We start from the raw sequence: 21,987 nt of genomic DNA on the forward strand, positions 1-21,987 counted from the left end.
ACAGAAATACAATTACTCCTTAACTCCCTTTAACTTTGGGTATGTAAAGAAACACAAGAATTAAAAGCTATATTTGCGATAATCATCAATAATTGTGTGGTAGAGTTTTATGTAGCATCTGATATGTGATGTCTAGCACTGGAGACCTTGGTTATGGAGAGATTCTTCCATCTAGTGGTCTATTATTTCCCTACAATACACTTGTGCTCTGCTGAACAAATAAAATTATCTTTTGAGATATCTTAACCACAAGAGGGCAGTGTTGAGCTGTGTAAAAAATATACCGTAACATGTAACATCAGATCAGTAACAAACTCAGATTTGTTTTTCTTGAAACAAAAATAAAGAGAAAGCTTTAAAGCTTGTTATATAATTTTTTTTTCATAAAAAGAATTCATTTTGTCAAGGAAAAATAAGTTTTGATTCTTGGACAGCCATGTAACCTTCCAAACATTTCTCAAGTTACAGTAGATAGCTACTTATTTATAAAAAAAAAAAAAAAAATTGGTTGTTTTCCTTTCCATTGCTTTTTTTATCTATGCATAATTATCCCTCTTTCCAACTGCATATTCTCTGTTAGACGTAGAGCTGAACATGCATCATTTGACCAGCAAGGAAGCCATAATAGTGAACTTTTCACTCTAATGTGAAGGTGTTTTTTTTTTTTTGTTGTTGTTGTTGTTGATACACTGATATATACCGGTAGTCTTTTTTTGTGGGGGGCTAAACAGATCCATCTTCCTTAGCACAGACACTTTCCACCTTTGGAAATGTCTGAAACATGGAGCCATGAGGTCAATACTGCAAACACTGGAATGAAATTTAATGAATTCCTGTGTTGACTCTTAAAATATAGCCTTATCACAATGGCATACCGTTCCTGTTGCCACAACACTACTACAGGTCATCCATCAGAATGTCTATGGATATGGAACAAGTCATGATTTGCCACCTTTTTCAGATTCAAAGTGTCATGGAAATGCATATGTGCTCATATTTCTTTTTTTTTTTTTTTTTGCTATTTTGTCCAACTTTCATGCTTCAGATCATCAAACCTATATGTCTGATCTTTCTGACCCAAAATTCACAGTAGAAGGGGAAATCTTGTACACACACGTCTGTTGAAATCATTTTGTGTGTGTGTGTGTGTATGTGTGTTCACAAAAATATATAAACAGAGGATAAATAAATCAGTCACTTTTGCTCTCTGATTTAAAACACGAAAGCTCAAACTACAGGAAAAGCAGCACAGACTGAAGAATGCACACATTCATAAGTATTTATCAATGTGGGAACCTTCCTGTGGTGGATTCTCAAACAGCAGGGTGGGAATGCAGCCTTGGTGCTGACTCCTGCTTATCTGGAGCTGCATAATCTCTGTGAGGTGTTTGGACCACTTGGGGCGGAGGGTTGGGGGTGGACACATACTCAAGCCCAAGGGGGGGAAACAGTCAAGGGGGAGTACAGCACTGTCTGTAGATGTTTACATAATACAAACATGGAATAAAACAAAACTGATTCAATTCAAAAGTCACGCAGAAGGACAATTTGTTGCTTTTAGTTGTCACTATGATACTGATAATGACAAAACCCTTACCAAACATAATGCTGTGTGCAGTGGCGCCTCCAGAAATGTTTCATAGGGGTGATCAGATGGGGCCACTAAAAATCTTGGGGTGGCACAATGAAACTAAAAGCCATAATTTCAGGGTTTCAATCTACTATTGCATTAAACCTGTCTGAAGATATAAAAACATAAGTAAACACCCACTCATATATTGGTTTATTGTGTGATTTTTAATGTTATGTCGCTGACTGAGCATAGTGGAATGAAATGCTGAACTGATGCTACTACAATTTACACTGGCAAGTGGGCTGGCCAGCGGGATGGCCAGGGCATTGCACACCCTGTGGCTGTGTGTAACCTGATTAAGAAGGCTACTAATAAAATCATACCACAATTTTTAGAGCAATGGCAAGAAAGCTGCTTTTCGGACATCCCAAGGTCAAGCTTTGCTGCAGACCGAATGCAGGCTGGGATGTAAACAGAAAAATCAAGCTGAAATTCAGTTTTAGCTTATTTCTATCTTAGCCATTTCTTTCGCTTTCTTTCTCTTTTTCAATACGGATACTAGTAAACATGGCCACCAGTAAGGCAAATTAAATTATATTCTATGGTATCACATTTAAAGACAATAAAAAAAAATCTTTAGATCTACCGCAATCCTCGATTTTTCAGATTTAAAGATGCAGTGTCCAGATAAAATAGATCATTTATATTAAGTTGCTCTTTTCCAATAGGTTAAAAAAAAATAAAGTGCCTGCTCACACCTAGAGGCTCCCTTTGTCTTTGTCTCATGACTCCTATTAAACTTCTTTGCTACAGAACAGCAGACCCCACAGTGTTGTGATAACAGAAACATGTTTAAGAATAATAATTAGCAGTGAGATCATTATCCTCCTGGCTTTTCTAGTTCCATCAAAGATTTACTCGTGTGGAATGAAGTCAAATCAGTTGAGATTTACGGTGGTTAGCGTCAGGGGAAAAGCTGCAGTTGGGACGAACTCGATCCAAATGAGTGACCACANGTTTTGGAGAGGGAGGTGTGGGAAAAACCAAGGTCATGTTGAAAGTTTTAGAAATATTTTTGTGAAAAAAAAAAAAAAAAAAACAATAAACAAAGCAAATATTTTAATACATTTAATAGTGCACTTTGATTAACCTGTACAGCAATAATATTAATAAAAAAGATAAAACACATTATCTGTAACACAAAGCTTACCATGTACAATAAAATAACAAATGATACAAAACAAAACATATCTGAGGTATAAATATATTTACTTTAAATTAACTGTCATTGTCATGCGTTATATTTTGGCAGAGACACTGTTACAGGTATAAACTTGTAGGATATAAACAAATGGCTTAGTGAATTAATTACACACTCCACATGAACAGTCTGTGATAGAAGAGCGTCAAAGCTAGAAGTTACGTGGACCCAACTCTATATAATTACTTTTTAAACACTGTGAGATAAGAGAGATAGACGCTTACGCAAAAAGATTTGTATCCTTCTATAGAAAAACACATTCATTCTCCCCTCTTTACAGTAAAACCTGTAAAATCCCCGCCTTTATAAAAGGGCTTTTTTCTCTCATCTTTTCTTGTAGCTGGAGGTTTATGTTGCAGGTTTGAACAGTGTCTTCTGTTCTTTTGTGCACAAAGTATTGAATATGTATAGTATGTAATATATTTTAATAAAACAGAAATGCAAACAACAAACCGTAATCAACAAAACAGTGACGTGTTTGAGACTAAAACGAACATTGACACCTTCTAGGTTTAGCTTTCAGCTTTTTCTCCATTTGGTCCATTACACCTGGTTTTTATTTCCCTGCTGTTCTCTGTAAAGTCGCTAAAGATCTGGCTTTTGGCACTAGCTTGGAGGCTAAACCCATCGGTTGGATCTTTGCAAACAAAAATCGGCTTCTATATAAAACCCCTGACTCATTCAAATCCTTCTGTAGGGATTGGAGTGACTTTTATCTGTCAGTGAATGAGGCCCTGACTGATCAGTCCTTTCATTTTGGTGAGCCAGCCACCAGCCCTCCTCTGTCTACATCTAAACACTAAAACCCTGCTTGCAATCGCCCACCTGTCATCTCACCATATCCTATCCATTGTTCCAACTCAGTCTGTGGATTTGCATCTTTCTTCACCCACAGATTCATTCAGCAGCTCTCTATAATAACGTCTACCGCTCCTCCTGTGCTTTGCTGTAACAGAAATGTTGGTCAGAGGTAGCATGAGGTGGATGGTCAAAGCTACTTTTCTGACCCAAAATAGTTTGTATGTACACGGTTTCTTCTGCCTGTAAACCGACATGAGTAAATATGCATTCACCATTTGCTGCTTTGCACACATCCCGCACACACAAGTTCATGCATACCTTGAATCTTCTTTGCTTCTCAGAAGCAGTATCATCCCTTTAGATAAAGTCTAAACCACATGTCTTGAACTGACAGCAAAAAGTTAAATCTGTGTGCGAATCCTTTTCAGCAGTCCCAACACGATCAGTTAACTCTTTCGACCCGGGACAAGCAAGTCCTTGAAACCAGGTTACAAACTTTGTCTTTTGTTTGTGGAAATAATGACAGTCTGACTGCTCCTTGAGTATTTTTTGCAGTCCAAGAATCTGTTTTGGTCCGAATTGCATCCTTCTTGCTTATTTGTCCATGGAAACAGTAAAGGAGTCTCTTATTCTTGCCACCTCAGCGGCACACAACTGTCCGTGGAGTTTGTTGTACCACTCTGGAAAACGACCCCTGAAAAAGGAGAAATAGAGACGGTCTTAGGAGGATTCAACTTTAGGAAATGTTTGCATATTTATTTTCTAGTTATAAGATGCAGCTTTTTAAAATTATTTTATCATGACAATATAGTGCATGAATCAGGAATAAATAAGTGGCATGCTCCTTGATAGGGGTAGCAGATCCAAATACATCAGATGTGAAAGCATTCTATTAAAGCCATTACCTAAATTCATGGCAATCAAATTGATCTGATTTTCACTCAACTCATAAAGCCCATCAAACTACATGCAAGTGTTTTTGGAATAAAGTAGTAAGATGTTGGATTGAATTCACCAAATCAATATGGAACAAATAGGCTAACGTCTGTCTCTATCGTCTAGCTACTTTCCAAAAAAAGTAAAAAAAAAAAAAAACAATCCACTGGACTTTGTTTTCAAGTTTTTCAAGATTTTTCAGTTCAAAATGTCAGAATTGGTGTTGAAAAAAACTTGTTTTGGCTTAGAAAACATGCAAATTGAACCAGAAGAATGGGTCCGCCCCTCAGGAATCAGGAATTGATTTGGATTCTTTGTTAGCTTGCAAAACTCCTCTAGCTACATTCATCCTGGGTTCTGTGCAATTCACCAACCTGAGGTCGATTCTGGAAATGTGCGTGAGTCTGGATTTGTTGGCTCCACAGGGTTCTACATAGTAGCGTGAGGTGAGCACATTGGCACGGACACCCACCACTGGAACCCCTTCATGGTCCACAGACGTAGAAACAAGTGCGCACGCACCCTTCGGCAGGTCTGTGATCCATGTTCTGTTAACAAGCATCAAGATACTATTAATTAATTGACAATATTAAGAAAGCAGAGATGCACTGAAACAGGAACAACAAAATAGCAAGAGAACCCAAGATGAGGAGAAAAGAGTCTACCTTAGCACCAGGTGGTCTCTAGTGGGATGTGGTGCCATGGCGTTTCGGACGTACTGGTAGATCTCCGTCCGCTCATCCAGGGTCTCCACCACTCTGCTTTCCAGTAGGTCCTCATCCCAATGCCCTTGCTCTCGTAGTACTCGTGTCAGAACCTCATCTGGACTTGCTGGAATCTCTACTGTTACTTTCCAGAGTCTGAGTGGAAATCCATCGTGCACCTACAGGAAAAGGCCAGATGACATTACACCAAGAACACCCAGTCATTTATGATGGATCTTCTATCTACTTGTTAGCAAACAACATACAGTGACTTCTAACAGCATTCAGCTCTTCAGTTTATTGTCATACTTCAACCACAAGTTAGAAATGTTTCTATTGTATATTATGTGGTAAACCAACAGATGACACACATGGTTTTCTATTTTTAACAGATAAAGAATCTGAAAAGTAGGAATCAATTGTCTGTCTGTAGCCTCCAAACTATGGTTCTCTACCTTTACAGATGGAAAGCCTTTGTTATATGCCTTTGTGGGTTTTAAAATAAAAAGACTGTACACAGCCAATTCACAATAAATAAGAGAGGCAGGTACAGACGTTATTAGCAGTATTCTACCAGATGGATATGCTTCGATCTAAACCAATCATTGATAGCTCTGGCTGTTAAGTAGGGATGTCCTCATCCAATTTCCGATACAATGCTATTTTGAAAAATAAGCTAAAATACCAATATTAACATGAATTATGCATACTTTTACGACTTAATTTCTACTGTATAATGTTAGAAAAAGCTTGATCAAGCGAACAGAGAACCGTAATCAACAACAAATCTACCATAATCTACTACTATCAGCATGAAAAGATGCTGGCCGATAAAATCGGATATTCGGATAGTGGTTTTTGGGCTAATATCAGACCAATATCCGATATTCATATCAGATCAGAAAATCCCTAATATTTAGGTAATTCTCCTGTTCGTTCAAAACCCCCACTAAAGTCTAAACACAGCCTTTGTGTTTTCTTTAACTCCCTCAACTCTAAGCAGCTTCCCCACGGCATGATGTTTCACCACCATGTTTCACCATAGGAATAGTACAGGGTGATTCTTTTTGTTTCATCTTGTTTTGAAGGCACAACCTTCTGCTTGTGTGCAGAATCCCTTAATGTTTTTCTCAGCTATCCAGATTCGCTACATGATGTCAGTCCAACTGTAAGCAGGATTTTTCAATGCAGTCTTTTAACAAAAGCTTTCTTTGCCACTTTCCTATAGAGGTCAAGGTTGTTGAGCACATCTTAACGTTTTCTTGTCAGATAATTATTTAATCAAAGCTGTAGGTAAAGATCCCCTAGAGATATCATGGCCTTCTGGGTTGCTTCTCTGATTAAAGCCATAGTGTTTTAATCTTCTGGTGATGATTTGATAGTAAATAGGAATGAGCATAAATGCAAAAGAAACTTCTTTTTTTTTCACCTATTTATCAAAAATTTTATAGACCCTGAATTTTTCCTTTTTCACTTCTGTCTTGTCCTACTTTGGGTTGGTCAATCATATAAATAAATACAAAATTGAAGCTTGTGGTTGCTAAGATACAAAAGGTGAGAGTGGAAATCCAGTTTTCCATCTGAGAGTAAAACATGCAGCCGCTGTGCTGCTGCGACTTTCAAACTGGAGAAAAGATAAGCCTATCCAGGCCTTTAAGCATGTTCAGCACAGGAAACGCAGGCCTAGGAGAATGAAAAAGTTGTGTTTGTGTGTGTTGGGCGCTGAGGCTGATGTCATTCTGGGACAGAGTCCAGAGCAGATGGGATGGTAGCGAGAAGCCAAGAGCACAGCCGTTTTCACACGGATTCCTTTCTAGACAGGAAACCCTAACTGCTGTTTTTCCACTCACTATTTAAAGTTGCAAGGCGAACGGGAAGGCGAAAGGAAACAGAGGTGGCAGCTTGTTTACACACCTCAGACAAAATAACTCATCTTTTCTTATTTTTCAGGATTTTCATAGGTTAATTGTGTGGGCTTACCTTCCTGTAGGCCAGCTCTGCATGCTCAGGCGTGGAGCAGCTGTCGTAACCTTTGAACTTGTCTTTGGCCTCCTTCAGGAGCTGGTCCAAGCTGTCCTGAAGGCAGGCTCTGTAGCCCCCCTGTCCTGCCTCCTCACCAGCCAGCTCCTCAAAGCGCTGCGGCAGCAGAGCCTGCTCCACGTAGGAGTTCCTGCAACGGTTCATCTCTTCGGGGATCTAAGAGGAGGAATCCAGTAAACGCAGGGTCAGGGCGTAACAAACTGATATAGTAACAGATCTTGTTCCACAGTAGCTTTTGAGAGAGGCTGAAATAAAGTTCTGCTACAACAGTGTAGTATTTTAGAACTTGTAATTAGCGCTACCTGGTTAAGGATCTGAAATTAAAGCAGAATATGGTTTCTTTCTATTTATAGGCCTGTGGTTCTCATTCTTGTTCAACTTCAGTCCTCAAATTAGCTCCCGACAATGCAGATAAATAAGATCCTCTTAAAGTTGAGCTCATATCTTGATAAATATATGTTCATTTCACCCGTCCTTCCTTCTGAGTACAATATAAATCTAATTAGAGAGCTTCCTCCCTCATTTAGAGGCTTTATTGAGTTTACTTGCTGGATATGAGCCTGATGGGAAGGCAGGAAGTTTGTCCTAAATTGAATCAAGCTTTAAATTATAGTGATAACTCAGTGTGTGCCTTTTTAGCTTTTACATGTCTGGGGTGAGAGTATAAGGCAGAATATGGTTCAGATAACGTTTTTATATCGGATTATTTCAGACCTCGCAGAGCGAACATATAGTTCTCACAGGTATGTTCTGTGCAAATAATTGTTTAGGGATAAACTGAAGATAAACAAAATAAATTAGACTGGATGAAGTTAGTCGGGACATTCGTCACCAAGCTGCTTGCACAACGTCAGCATGATTTGCAGGAATGAGTTGTACAACTCGGAGTGTTTACACAACATATGCATGGATAAAAGGCATGTGACAATGACAGGAATGTACAGCGATTTTTCCAACTTAAGGCTGAAGTCGCACGTAAGTCACGACAACAAAAGGCTTAAGTCGTGAATTAGGTTTGCTCTCTAAAGACTTGAGGGTCACTGTAACTCATGCTGTGAAAAAAAAAAATCAAGATCTGAAAATGTAATCTGTCATTAAGAAAGAAAACCATAACAATGTAAAGTCATAATTCTGTCACAATATATCAGTTTATTTCTTCTACTATGCCTTTTGGACGTGGGGTGCTTCAGGGGCCTATATTAGGACCCGACCTTGGGTTTATTTTGAAATGTAGAATTTAATTTTAATGTTTTGTAGGTGATTGCCAATGCTAACATTCCTCTAAAATAAAAACTAAAACTAAACAGGATACTCATGCTGTTCATTATTGCTCTGAGTTCCTACATGAATTAAAGTTTGAATGGCCTGGATTGATTGATTTCAATCTTAGATTAATTAAGCATAAAGTTTATTTCCTGCTGTTTTGCAGAACTGACCCTGAAGAGTTTTCTGCAGTCCTGGATCATGTGGGCCAGTCCATGAGTGGCAGCCAGGTTCTCATTCAGATCCCTCTGGTCAGGTTTGCCCAGCGTCTGCTTCCGGTTCATTACCCTGTCACAAGCCAGGAGAGAGAGAGAAAAGGGTTATTCATTATGAAAGAGTAGAAAAAAAACAATCTAACTGTAACCGGCTAATGTTGGTTTCTGTATGTGAAACAACATAAGTTTGTTAAGAGGTTCACGCAAACTTTCCGAGCTTCCTTTCCATCTCAGCCCTCCACCTAAAGGATCATACCCTTTTGTTTTCCTGAAGTGGCCTCTTCCTGTTATTAGAACCTCAAGCATGTTAAATGTTATGTAACCAAAATAGAAAAATGGAGAGAGCTTGTCAATCGCCAACAAGATCCCTACCAGCATCATTACAACAGTCTACAGAGTTTTTCGATGCGATTCATCTCCAAAATGTAGACAGGAGAAGTTCTGCAATGATTAGTGCGGGAAGCTGAGGGTGTTACTGGGGTGTAGGGTTAGCTGCATGAACAGCTTCTAGAGCCAGAAACTCTACCCCGTTTTTAACAGGCGTTACATCTGACTTTTTGCAAAACTGGCTGTTTTCTAGATTTCTTTAAGGTATTTTTATATATCCATTTCATGAATTTAAAGAAAACAACATAATAAACGCTGTGCACGTCACAGATGAAATCATGACTGAAAGAAAAGGAGCAGAAAAAAGTAAAAAAAAAAACAAAAAAAAACATCTGCCCCCATTTTCATTAAATACTCATTAAAATTCGATAATAACAACCATACAAAAAAAACAACAAAAAAAAACAACTGAAATTGTTGATATCTGTTAATTTGAATAGATAGAAATACATTTAACAAGAACAAGTGATCACAGATCAAAGCAACCCCCCCCCCCCCCCCCAAAAAACTGTCCCATTCTAATCTTTTGATGATTAATGAGTCCATCTGTAGGCAAACAGTACCATGGTTTACAACCATGACATATTTTAAAAGGATAAACTTATCAATGCAATATGGTGGTGAAGACTCTCAGTCATCCAGGTCATAGTCATTCCAAGAAAAAAAAAAAAAAGTTAAAAATAAAACACTGGACTTTGTTTCCAAGTTTAAAGATGTTTCGCATCCCACCCAGGAAGTTTTTTTTCCTATTTAAAGTGTTATCACTACAATACATCTGTCATTTTCACCATTCCTCTTTTTTTCTTTTTTGTTGAAATAGTCTGTCTAAATAGCTGCCACATTTAACCCGCTTTGCATTCATATCTACTGGACAATAAGAGGCACATATAATTTTAAACCTTCTATACAATAAATTTGAAACAGCATGGTAACCTTAATGCACCATAGTGTTCAACTGAGCTGCAGAGACAAAATAAATGCAATATATGGTATTAAACTAACAAACTAATTAACAATTTAATGACCCTCCCAGAGAACGGGTGTCTACTACTTTAGAGGCTTCCCTAGGATCTGACAAAGTGAGGCTGTTCGGAATCACACACCTGGGAGAAGAGCTCTCCTTGCGGCGCAGGGTGTTAAGATGGAAGAGTGACGGCGCTAAGCACACGGCCAGGTTGGTGGGCGTCATCTGGTTCTCAGCCACACACGCCGTCACGTCACTAAGCAGGCACAGCAGTGTGCGCAGCGCCTCCCTGTTCTCATCTGGCAGAAGCAGCACAGCGGCACGGGTAGCCTGGAGGCGGAGCTCTTTGGGCATGTCTGCAGGAAAGAGGAGGAGGCATTTTTTGTTACGGCTTCTTATTAATTCAGTTACCCGCAGTCATGCTGCATCATGTCATCGATTTATGCAGAAACTGGTTAATTCAATAAGGATATTGTGTTGGGAGCCACTTTGGCTACAGAACAGTTGAATATCTGTTATGTAAGGCACAAAGTCTATAATATATTTCTTTGTTTTTGTATGACTTTATTAGCTTAATTCCATTTAAATACTTCAGAGACCAGAGGTTAAGAGACTCATTTTGCTAAACAGGATCATACAGAAGAGGGAAAACTGCTATCATGTGATTTAAAGACTGATTTTTTGTTTTCTTACATTGATAAATCTGCAGGAAGGTCTCAGACAGCTTGCTTGTGAGCAGTGGCTCGGGCAAATCCCTGAAATACTGCTTCAGCATATCAGCTACATCATAGGCCGACTGGCCCTCATAGCTGACCCCTCCACCATCGGCGCCGCTGGCCTCATTCATTTGGCGAAGAGCTTGGATGCGAGATTTAACTCCAGATTTTCTGAAAAGGCCCACCTGTGAGGAGAAGGAGGAGCAAAGGGAGAAAGAAGAACATCATACATCCAGTAAAAATAAACCCTGAAGTAAGCCCTTAACTGATTGCACTGGATTAGCTGTGAGAGTATAAGAGTGTATTGAGCTGGCTTCCCAACTATGCAATACTTTGTGGGGAACTAAATTAAAGTTTGTGGTTGGAACATGACTATGCTATAACAAAGCACACAAAGAAAACCTGAAGTCCAAATCCCTTATCAGCCTTTGCAATAAAACTGATTTAAATGTTTTGATCTCATAATTAGGTGTATCTAAAGTGATTTATGCTAAGCTCATCTTTTCAATGGATAATTTGCTTTGTAAAAAAAACAAAAAACAAATAAGTACATTCTTGAATCATCCAGTAATCTGGAATTTAGAGTTAATTGGAGTTACATCACAACAGAAAATGTTGACTGTTTTATGCCAGACGCTTTCATGACACCCTTCCTAACATGCATTCTTGAACAAAAAGTCGAAAAATAAAGCATTAAAATGCTTTTGGGAGAAAAACGGGGACTAAATGTCCAGGCTGAGTGTTTTCCAGCAGCTTTTGCCACCTCTTAACAGAGGCGCCTTGTCCTGCTTTGAGAAGAAAGCCATCGTGCTTAAACAGCTATTTTCTACACATAGGCCCATTCTGCCCCTCATGAATGCACACACACACTTTTGATCTTTTACTAAAGGAAACAAAGCCATAACGCATGGCCTGTGCCTTACATAGTATTAAAAACCTTTTGACTTTTACACATTTTCTTCCACACAGTATTCAGGCATATGATGCTGTACGTTTAAGATGCATGGAAAACGACTTTGGGAAGGTTTTGGGATCTATATTTCTCATTTAACTAAGTTCATAAACTGATATAGAGTAAAGAATAGTGATTGGAAATTTGATCAACATGATTTTAATGAACAAAAATACAATTTGCACACATCTATCTACAAGTGTACATCTGTGAAAATAGCATACCTGGTCAAGACATTGATTGCGCAAATAGCGCATGGCCTGCTGGATACCCTGAGGGAGGGGCTGACCAGTCCGCTGGACGATGACCTGGAGCGGCACGCCAAACACGTTCCGGTCTTTGTAGTCGCGCACTTTGATTCGCTTCATAAACTTTGGCACAGCCCTGAAACATAAAATGGCACAAAGGAAAATAACAGTAATGTATATTAATTCAGATTTAAGCTAAGGACATTCCCATCTCTTTACAGAAAAAAAAAAACAGTTAAAGTTTCTACAGAAATAACCAAAAGCACGCCTTAGAGCTTAACGTGAGCTGCTCTGCATTTTTCCGTCCAGTGAGATGGAGATTTTAAATGGAGTTGCTTTTAGTGCCTGGTACTTTGTGTCCAGAGGTATTGATGCTTGTACCCAGCATGCCTAAAGCCACGATCAGATCATACAGAACCGTTTTGTTTCACGCAAAACTGCCCACAGATTTATGGATGTGTTCCTGCATGGGTGTAAGTGTGTTTAGCAAAGTGCCTGTGTGCGTGACTCAGGACAAGTATATCTTTGTAGGACCAGCTCACAAGACTGGAGTACTTCTGAGAACCCCAGTTTGTGAAAAACAAAAAAGAAGAAGCTTTTTATGATCTTGGACGGAATTCTGAATATGTAGTGAGCAACAATCGGACTCTGTTTTTCAGAAAGACCCTGACCCGTCATATGACTGTCAAGACGCCTTCTGTTCCTAGAGGAAGAATGGCATCGAGTGAGAGAAAAACATGAAAACAATCCCAACTGCTTTCGTTCAAGTTTTCATCAGAAAATATATAAAAACTGGAGCCTGGAATCCGTTGTTAGATTTCAATTTTAAGGTACCACTAACACTATTGGTCGCCCCAACTGTGAAGACCTTTTAGGGCCCCCTGGGCTCTCTTTTTTTTTTCTATAGAGATGCATGGACAGCTGGGCTGGAGACCATAATCACCTGATTTTACTCTTCATCAGACCTGACCCATAACCAATGGGTCAGAAGCTTCAAAATGAAATCTTTTCCTGTGAGTATATAAACCACAACAGTCTTCAGTTTGGCTGCTGTTACTTTTGAACAAGACCCAATTTGAACTATGTTCAGTGTCAATGAGTTTAACAAAGAAAAAAAAAGCCAGAAAAAGTACAGAAGTTGTGAAAGAATATTTAGGAGAAACCCATTATTTTCTGTTTTCTAATGCAAGTCTCAGAGGCGGCAGGAGAGTTAGCCTTTAGCAGATAACAGAAAGGTCAGGACAGTTTAAAGCTGCCATTTTTTTTGAGCATCTACTCCATCTGTTTTAACAGATTCTCACTTAAGGTAAATTAAAGTAAGAAATGTAATGCTAACTGCACTGAGTTCTAATATGATAACCAGCGTTCACTTTTAACTCTGTTTTTTTGTCAGTTATCCCTTTATCATTAAAAAAAAACTTTTAAGAAGACAAAGGCTAGACAGAATGTGTCTGGCATTCCCTGTTGCAAATCATATTATATAGCTTCTATAGAGAAATCAGAATTAAATTAATACCTTAAATTATTTTTCATCTTTCAGGTTTAATATGACTTTTTTTTTTAAAACAGAGATATTAGGTTGAAATGGGTCAGAACAAAGAAAAAAAAAATACAACATACGCACAAAAAAAACAAACTGCAGCAGTTGTCTGAGACAGACTTATCCACCACTGATATTTTATAAAAGCGAATTATGCGCCTCAGCCTTTTAACTTAAAGGGCATTTTGGAAAAGATAAGTTAAGAAGGGGGCAGATTTTTCGTGCCTCCAGCACAGCACCTTGCGTGTGAACAGCCATAATTGCGCCGTTAAAAAGAAGACAATATGCACCCCTTCCCAGCAATTATGGGCCTGGGAAAAGAATGTGAAACCCAACCTCTGCGGACAGCCGTCACAGCACCATACAACAACTTGCAGATGGACTGGACTCGGGTGGGGGGATTGTATGGAGTGGATTATATTTTGGGGACTGGGAGTGGTGGGGGCATAAGTTACATGAACAAATGTGACCAGATGCAGGCTGAGAGAAAACACGTTAAGACTCCTCTAAAGGGCTTTATCAATTTCAGTGCAGCCACTCACCAACTGAAGCCATGCTTGTTTGTTGGAGTGTGTTTCTCCAGCAGAGCAGTGAGCTGCAGAAGGGAGAGTTTCTGCAAAAGATTCATCTGCAGAACAGACTGGCAGCTGATCTGGAGCTGGGCTGAAGCCAGGCTTGGCCGATGAGAGTTCTGGAAGCTCGGCCAGCGGAGCTTCTGCGGTCTGGAAAACAAGAGGAAGGCATAAATTGAGAACTCAAAACGTAAAGCTGTGTTTAACAGACAAAGCAGTTAACCCCCTTGGACTTGTGTCATGCTTTTGTGTGTACAGGAATGCTTAATAAAAAACAAAAAAAATAAAACAAAACACACTCTGTATACAAATACTGTGTGTGGTCGAGTGATCCCTGTAGGGATTACGAAGACGTATGCATGCAGCAATTATGAGATTATCCTAAAGAAACCAAGAGTAATTCTGTTGGTAAATTCCCTAGAGTGTAGAAACAGTTCCCATGGAGACAAGGTGGCATTCCTAAGAACCCAGCACCATCATGTAAGAGGAGGAGAAGTCTCAGCTTGTTCCTCTGTTTATTTAGTGCCAATTTTTTTTTTGGGAAAAACTCTTTAGTTATTGGTAACTAAGTTTCAGCAACATGTAGTATATCAGTTAAGAAAAAGCAATACTATTCTTGAAGAACTTGGTTTGTTTTACTGACCTGCTAGTTCGAGTCAGAGATGCTCCCACGCCTGAATCTCTTCGCTCCCTCATCCCATCCTCAGCATCTCCCAGTGGGTTTCCTGTGCTGTCCTGGTCACTTCCGTTCTCTGTCTCTTCCAGCCTGTTCTGCATAGGGGAGGATGGGCATGGTGACGCAGAGTCTAGAGCAGAATCCGAGTCCCCCTCTTCCTCTTCATCCTCCTCTTCCTCCTCCTCACCGGCCACGGCCTCTGACCAGGCATTGACGAAGCCTGTGACATGTTGAAGCACCTCGTCCAGTTTGTGTTCGTCTCCTTCCTCCTCCTCTCCCTCATCTCTTTCGTCATATGGAACGTTGTCGTAGAAACTAAGCCGGCTGTCGACTGACCCTGAAGAAGCGCTGCGCTGGCGCCTGCTCTGCCGACCCCTTAGGATCACAGAATTCCCGTTGTCGTTTCCGTTGTTGTTACGCAGACTCCCATCCTGCAGGGCTTTGGGGAACGTTCCAGGCTTGTGGCCCTCTGGCAAATAAAAGAAGATCATGCCACCTTCTTCATCCTCCTCCTCTTCCTCTTCTTCTTCTTGTCTGCTTTTGGGTTGAGCTCTGCATTTGTTTCTGCGGTTCTGCTCATTGATGCACATCCCATCACTTGCCTGGCAGGGGATGGGCGGTGCCGATTTGGGCATGGGCGGCTGGTGAGCCTTCTCCACCTCCTGCTGGAGAAGGCTAAATGGATCAAAGCCTTCCAGATACATCCCTCCTCTCTTACTGGAACCTGCTGCCGTGCTATGACTGCGTGCTCGAGTCACCGGACTGGGCGTGCTCACGGCGCTGCCACTGCTGGCCTCGGACTGGCTGCTTCCAGTACTTCCTGTGCTCCCGTTGCTGGTCTGAGTTGAGTACGATACAGAGCGGTTCCGGTTGAGAGTCATGGTCTGAGTGGGGTTGTGTTGGTGATTTAGATTCATGCTTGAGATGTCCACGCAGTTCAGCCTCCTCAGTTTGTCGTCATCGAAGCCTTGTTTCATGACAGGTCCACTGATTTCTATTTTCCCTAAACCAGTGCTCCCCTTCTTCTTCCTCTTGGAAGAAACACTGCCGCGAAGTCGCAAACTCTCCATCCTCTTCAGGAAGCTTTTAGCTCTTGAACGAGTGTTTTTGCCACCATCTCCTCCTCTGTCCAAACCACCTCCAACTGTCCCTGATTTGACATCAAAGGTGAAGTGCCCGAGGGTCTCCAAGGGTGACGGAGGCAACCCATCAGACAGAGAGTCTTCATTATGGCCTGCTGATCCCCCTGTGCCTGAGGATGAACACATGCTAGCTACTGAGCTGGCCCTGGTGGCACCAGCAGGTACCGCCTCATTTACAGAGGCGGCGCCATTGATCTTCTCCTCTCCTCTTCCTCCACTCCCGCTGCTGTGGATGGAGCCCACCTCGGGCTGTTCGCTGAGGTCAGTCAACACACTCTCTGAACTGTTCCCTTCACGCAGGGTGAGCTTGCCCTTCTGGGTTACTTGGTCTTTGGGAAAAGAGCTTTGTGCTGCATCTGTAGAGAATGACGAAAAAACATCCAGCTCCTCCATGCGGGACCATCGCTTGCTGTCCCTCTGGAATGTCCAGCGGCCACTGATGGCACAAGGCTCATCCTCATCCGAATCCTCGCTCTGAATAGGAAGCAAAGGAGGGGACATGAAAGTGAGGAAGCAGCATAGAGGAAGGGGGGCATAAAGGAGCGGGAGGGGTAGATGGTTAGGGGACATTTTCCATTTCTTTCACAACATTCCTCACTGCAATCCAGGAAACTATCTGGAGTTATGGATTCTTTTTTCCACAAGACATCTAAATTTAACCTAACTGGAATATAATTATATACAATCGCTGACAAATCCTGTCATAACACAGGAAACTTTACTAAAAGTTAGAGGATTTATCAACTAACAATGATCTAAGTTCAGGATATGATAAGTTGACTCAATTTCACATTGATTGACAAACACATATTAGATAACAAAGGTGGTGCCTTTGCTAAGCTTCAATTAATATAGCAGCATCAGGTCCAAAAAAGTGTATATCCCCCCCTCCAGTTTAGTTAATCTATCGCAGACCCTGAAGGGAGTTCAGGAAATTCCATTATGACCCCCATAGCTCACAATGTAGCCAGCCAGACTGGGGTCACCACCCCCATCCCGTTGTCAGACAGAGACAGACTTATCCACCACGAATGTCATTTAGAAAAAAAAAATCTGATAAAGAGCATTGATGTATCTGCAAACACAAAGCTGAGGAGCCACATTTAAAATAAACTCTAGAGCTTTTAAAATAAGGCTATAAGCAATTTATACCTTAGCTTTAGAAGATGGTTATCTTGGCATCTTCATACAATATAAATTCATATTGGTTAAACATGCACGATGAAGTTGGTGATCTAAGACAGGCCAGACAAAATTACACTTCTGGGGTTATAAATATCCTCTGTCGAAAAAAAACACATTAAAATATTCTATATTTAAAGCTGGAATTCAAATATTTGCAGGTTTTCTGTTTTACTTTGGTTAAAAACTCTAATCTAAGCTTCATTTTCAACTTTAATATATTCAAAAAAAAAAATAAAATACAGCAGAAGCTGACAAGTTTTGCCGACTTACTGTTAAGCTAAATTATGTCAGCCAAATAATTGTCAAAGTATATATTTACAGGTCCTCCATCAAATTTTGAAAACATATCACTAAAAGATACATTTATAGCTAAAAGATACATAATACAGAAAAAGAAAAGATATAAATTTAAACAATGCCTCTACAGTCAAGTTGGGCGTTGTTTTAAAGAAAATTAGTCAAGCTTTCTTTCATCTTTCCAGAGATCTAATTTGTTTTTCTCTCACTTTTAAACTCTTTACTTGGTCATTTATTAGTGGAAATCTGAGCTAATCTGTTTTCTAATAAAAATAATGGTGGTGTGGTTCAACTTGATTATTTTTATTATATAATAAAGATTTAATGGCTTCTTTTGTTTGATAAGATATATACCGTAATTACCCAAATTTCCATGGATCATAAACAGTGTTTTAACTGTCATCACATTATTTTGGAAGTTTATCTTATCCTTATCCTATTTTCCTTTTCACCCCCTGTCTAATCTAAAACTGAGGTAAAAAAAAGAGGTATAAAAGCAAAAATATTTTAGTATTATATATAAACACGGATTTCTTTATATTTAAACTGTGTTAATTCTATTACGTGTAGGCGATTCATTTTAATTTGATACGAAATAAGTCATTAAAGGTAATTAATCCCACTAGTTGTTACTACTAGTTATTGAGTAAATACCTACCAAGAGCAAATAAAATGAAAGCTTGTTGTAGTATGTTTTAGGTTATAGCATAAACATAATCAGCATAAACAGCGATAAAGTTTCAATGCTGGAATATTTTTAAGATGGCGGAAGTCTGATTAAGTCTGTTACCCTTCTCCTTGGATTAGACATTGTCTTCATCTTTTAAAACCCAACTAATATGGATTTAGACTGAACAAAGAAGAGAGTTTTATACTGCAGGTTAAACATGAACTGCTTATAATCTTTAACTGAATCAGCTTAAAAATCGAGATTTTTCTCTTTAGGCAGCAACTTAGCCACGCTGCTCTGATATTGGCCAATTAAGCAAAAAGATCTAAGTATCCAAATACCTGTAGGTGTAATTCAACAAAAACATACCTCTCTGTGATGGTTTAGTTAAGCTAGGCAATTTCAAATAAATAAATTAAAAAAGCAAACAACATATCGATGTCTAGTTATACTCGCAGAAATTAGAGATAACAATCATGTTTGAATTGTTGCACACAGAAAGAAGCAACTCCTCTGTAGAACTGAGCCATTTGTCAAAGTTTAGTAGAAATCTTATCCACAGACATCAACTTAAAGCATCTGCTGCAACAGTGACCACTTTGAAGTTTGCAGAGTGAAAATGATTTTCTCCCCACCAATAAATCTAACATGGAGCAGAAAACCACAAAACTCGGGAGACGGGGAGGTGATTTTAAAGGAACGGGGAATGTGAAGACGTGAAGAGATCAATGCATTCCTAAGTAGTCTGGGGAGGGGGTGGGGGGGTTGGAGGGGTGCAGCGTCTCATAAGTGTAGAAGGAGTCAAAGAGGTTATTTGCCTCCTTGGCTCCTCTACCTCTCTGTTGGCTCCTGAAATGAAAGGTGACACAGGGAGGGTCATCCTAATGAATACCACCACCCACCAAAAAAAAAAAAAAAAGGATGTTACTATGCAGCCCTTCAGGCTGTTATGGTTGATTTGAAACTGGGTAATTACTGTCACAAACTGTCAGTGTTTTTATCAAGATTTTTAAACTGAACACTGACTGGACTTTCTGTTGAAGAGGGTCCTGGAGTTTTTAAGACAAAGTCTCTAAATACTTCTAAACAAAGACTTTCATTTATAATATATGAAAAATAATTGAACTTTATTGATCTCAAATAGGACAGATTTACCAATGCATTAAACGCATCCCCTTGGGGAGCAGTGGACTGCCATTGTTTAAAGGTTTATGAGTGTTTTATTTGTGGACGTATATACTCTGATACCACCAAATGAAATCTGGTGCAAATGCGTTTATTTCACAGATTACTGCTATATCAATCCCATGAAAATGGAGAAGGTATGGCCCATCTTCAAACCTATAAGGACAGCTATATATTCAGCTATAATGATCAACCAAGTAGATGTGGCATTAATCAAATTAGCGGCTGAGATGTCCTCTAATGTTTTGGAGTGTGACCAACAGAAAAGAAAAGTTTCTGACCTATATATAAAAGTCAGTGTGTGTCAGGAAATAAACACTGGACAGCCCCCTGAGCACCCCCCACCCCAACTGTGAAAGATTGTGGTTACAACATTAAGCCATAGGGATGCTTTCCTTCAGCTCAGACAGGAAAGCTGGTCAGAGTTGAGTGGAAGATGGATGGGGTTGATCACATGGTAAACACAAGACTATGAGCTTCTACTAGAACTGTGACCCTAAATGTGTGACCAGAACAAAAAAGTCAAGGTCTAGGTCAAAATGCAATTAAAAATCTGTGAATCTGTTGAGAATTTATGTTGTTTCATATTCTCTTCCAATCTGACCAAGACAGAGCTATTTTGTATAGGATATTAAACAACCATTTCAGTCTTCAGATGTACAAAGGTAGTGAAGATGTCGGAAAAACTGCAGATCACCTTTAAATATGCAGCTGTATTTTAAGTGAAGGAACTTTACATACAACCTATAAAATACGTTGAGGTTTGTGCTTGTAACTTAAAATCAGTCACATCTCACATGTGTTTACATAACTGCTTTGTTCTTGATTTTTCAGATGTACAAGAACAGAAGACATTAGGTTGTGTTAATGTGACCCCTTGAAGTTCCTCCCTCTCCCCTTAGGGTCCCTGCAGTCTAGATGTAGAAATGTATTCAACAGGTGTCTCTGCTTTAAAGATGAGAGAGAACTTAACCCTCCCCTGTGGCCAGCGACCAAACTGACAGTCAAGGTGAGGAAATGCCATTGTATTTCTAAAGAGGTTGTCAGAGCAGTTATGCGTGTGTACTTACTCTCTTTCTTTGGGGGGAGATCTCCAGTCTCATTAAAGCGCACTTGTTGAGAGTGTTCAGCCTCCTGCAAGCACAAACAAATGTTCAAAATAGGCCGGCTTTAAAAGTTCAAGCTCATTGACCTTTGCTGGAAAGTGCAACAACCAGAACGAACGGAAAAAGTGAGAAACATGAGGAAAAACTGAGCTGGTGGAAGAAAAAGAAAAAAAACGAGGAAGCTGAGGTGCAACCAGTCTGGCTAATGAGCTGCTGAAGGATAATCCTCTAGAACAACGGGAAGAGCCTGATAAGTAGTGAAATCTGCAGGAGTGGAGGAGAAAATGTGGGGAGGGGACAGAAAGCTTATCCCTGCTGCCACCTGGAGAAGGGTGCTGGGGTTGAGGTCCACCCTCTGCTCAGCTCTTAGAGCATATCATGTAACAATGGAGAGATGAAGCGATGGGAACTGAGGGATAGTTATGAGGTGGAGGATGGGGGTAAAAGCCCTCTAAGACAGGAGATACTGAGATGATAGCTTTCAGATGCATAGATAGACACCGGCCGGGTTTTATGACCAGGAGTTGGAATTTAATTAGCTGGTTGACTTAATTAAAGGAGCATCACCCAACTGCTAATGGATGCTTTAATACGACAGAGCGAACAAAAGGTTTTTAAAGGGAATGCTCCTGCTGTTCAAGGCTCTTTTTCAGTGCAAAAACATATTCAAGATAGCAACCTCCCACTAAGTCCTATTTAGAGAAAAATCAAGTACTTATTCAAAATTTGAACACTGTGTTTCAAAAACACAAGTTTTTTTGTTTTTTTTTAGGAAATTGTCCAAATTCATTCCTACACTGACTGAACTCCAGCTGAAGATGCTTTGCTAAAGTGCTATGCTACTATGCTTATCCTGTTTTCTTATGTGGTATCTGTGGACAAAACATTTCAAACAAAGTTGTTCATCTGTTTTACAAATTTTGCTACATGGTAATGAGATGCATTTGGGGCTCTCTCTGGGCACACATGGTTCCATTGACTAATTTAAAAAAAAAAAAATACTGTCATGCATGACATATAAATAAATAAATAAAAAAGAATAACAATTAGTGCAGTTGTGTTTTGTTATCCGTTTGTGATCAGTGAATTTTTTGAAATAGAAAACAAATAGAATGTTACTCTGTTTTGCACTAAAAACCAAACCAAGCAACATTGGTTCAACTTAAATGGGGGGGAAGGGGAGTAAAAGATTAATAGAGTTCAACAGTGAAAAACTGTCTCTCTTTACATTACTAAAACACTGTGTATATCTGTTCGGGACTCACAAGCAAAATAATTAAAGACTATAATCAAAAATCTATTGAAATCTTTAGCAAATAAGAGAAAAAGAGAAATAGGTTAAAATAATGAAATTATAAGGACCACTGTTTCTCATCTGAGCACGGCACTGAGCAGCTTCACACTGGAAGCTGCAGCATAAAAAAAAAACTATCATCCTTAAATCCTAATTTTTTTTACATGATTTAATAATCTTTGTAGCCTTAAATAAAGTTTTGTTAAATCTTTTTTCACTGCTTATGCAGGCTACTGGAGATACAGTTAAAAAGATCAAAC

The 21,987-nt window shown here is 39.5% G+C and overlaps 1 protein-coding gene across 3 annotated transcripts in view; it reads right to left on the reverse strand.

Moving 5' to 3' along the window:
- Nucleotides 1-2,695: 2,695 nt before the first annotated feature.
- The window catches only part of LOC107085754 (rho GTPase-activating protein 7-like), a 104,709-nt gene continuing 85,417 nt past the window's right edge, over nt 2,696-21,987 (reverse strand). For all 3 annotated transcript variants that reach the window (XM_015376280.1, XM_015376282.1, XM_015376283.1), the window contains 11 exons: nt 20,398-20,461; nt 14,816-16,464; nt 14,143-14,322; nt 12,037-12,196; nt 10,838-11,045; nt 10,284-10,500; nt 8,752-8,866; nt 7,256-7,471; nt 5,237-5,454; nt 4,946-5,119; nt 2,696-4,329 (listed from right to left, as the gene is read on the reverse strand). In XM_015376280.1, the coding sequence (XP_015231766.1) occupies nt 4,230-4,329; nt 4,946-5,119; nt 5,237-5,454; nt 7,256-7,471; nt 8,752-8,866; nt 10,284-10,500; nt 10,838-11,045; nt 12,037-12,196; nt 14,143-14,322; nt 14,816-16,464; nt 20,398-20,461 (3,301 nt within the window). In that variant the 3' untranslated portion in view covers nt 2,696-4,229. The remainder of the gene's footprint in view (nt 4,330-4,945; nt 5,120-5,236; nt 5,455-7,255; nt 7,472-8,751; nt 8,867-10,283; nt 10,501-10,837; nt 11,046-12,036; nt 12,197-14,142; nt 14,323-14,815; nt 16,465-20,397; nt 20,462-21,987) is intronic.

The sequence above is a fragment of the Cyprinodon variegatus genome, unplaced genomic scaffold, assembly GCF_000732505.1.
Source record: "Cyprinodon variegatus isolate N-32 unplaced genomic scaffold, C_variegatus-1.0 Scaffold132, whole genome shotgun sequence".
Taxonomy (NCBI): Eukaryota; Metazoa; Chordata; class Actinopteri; order Cyprinodontiformes; family Cyprinodontidae; genus Cyprinodon; species Cyprinodon variegatus.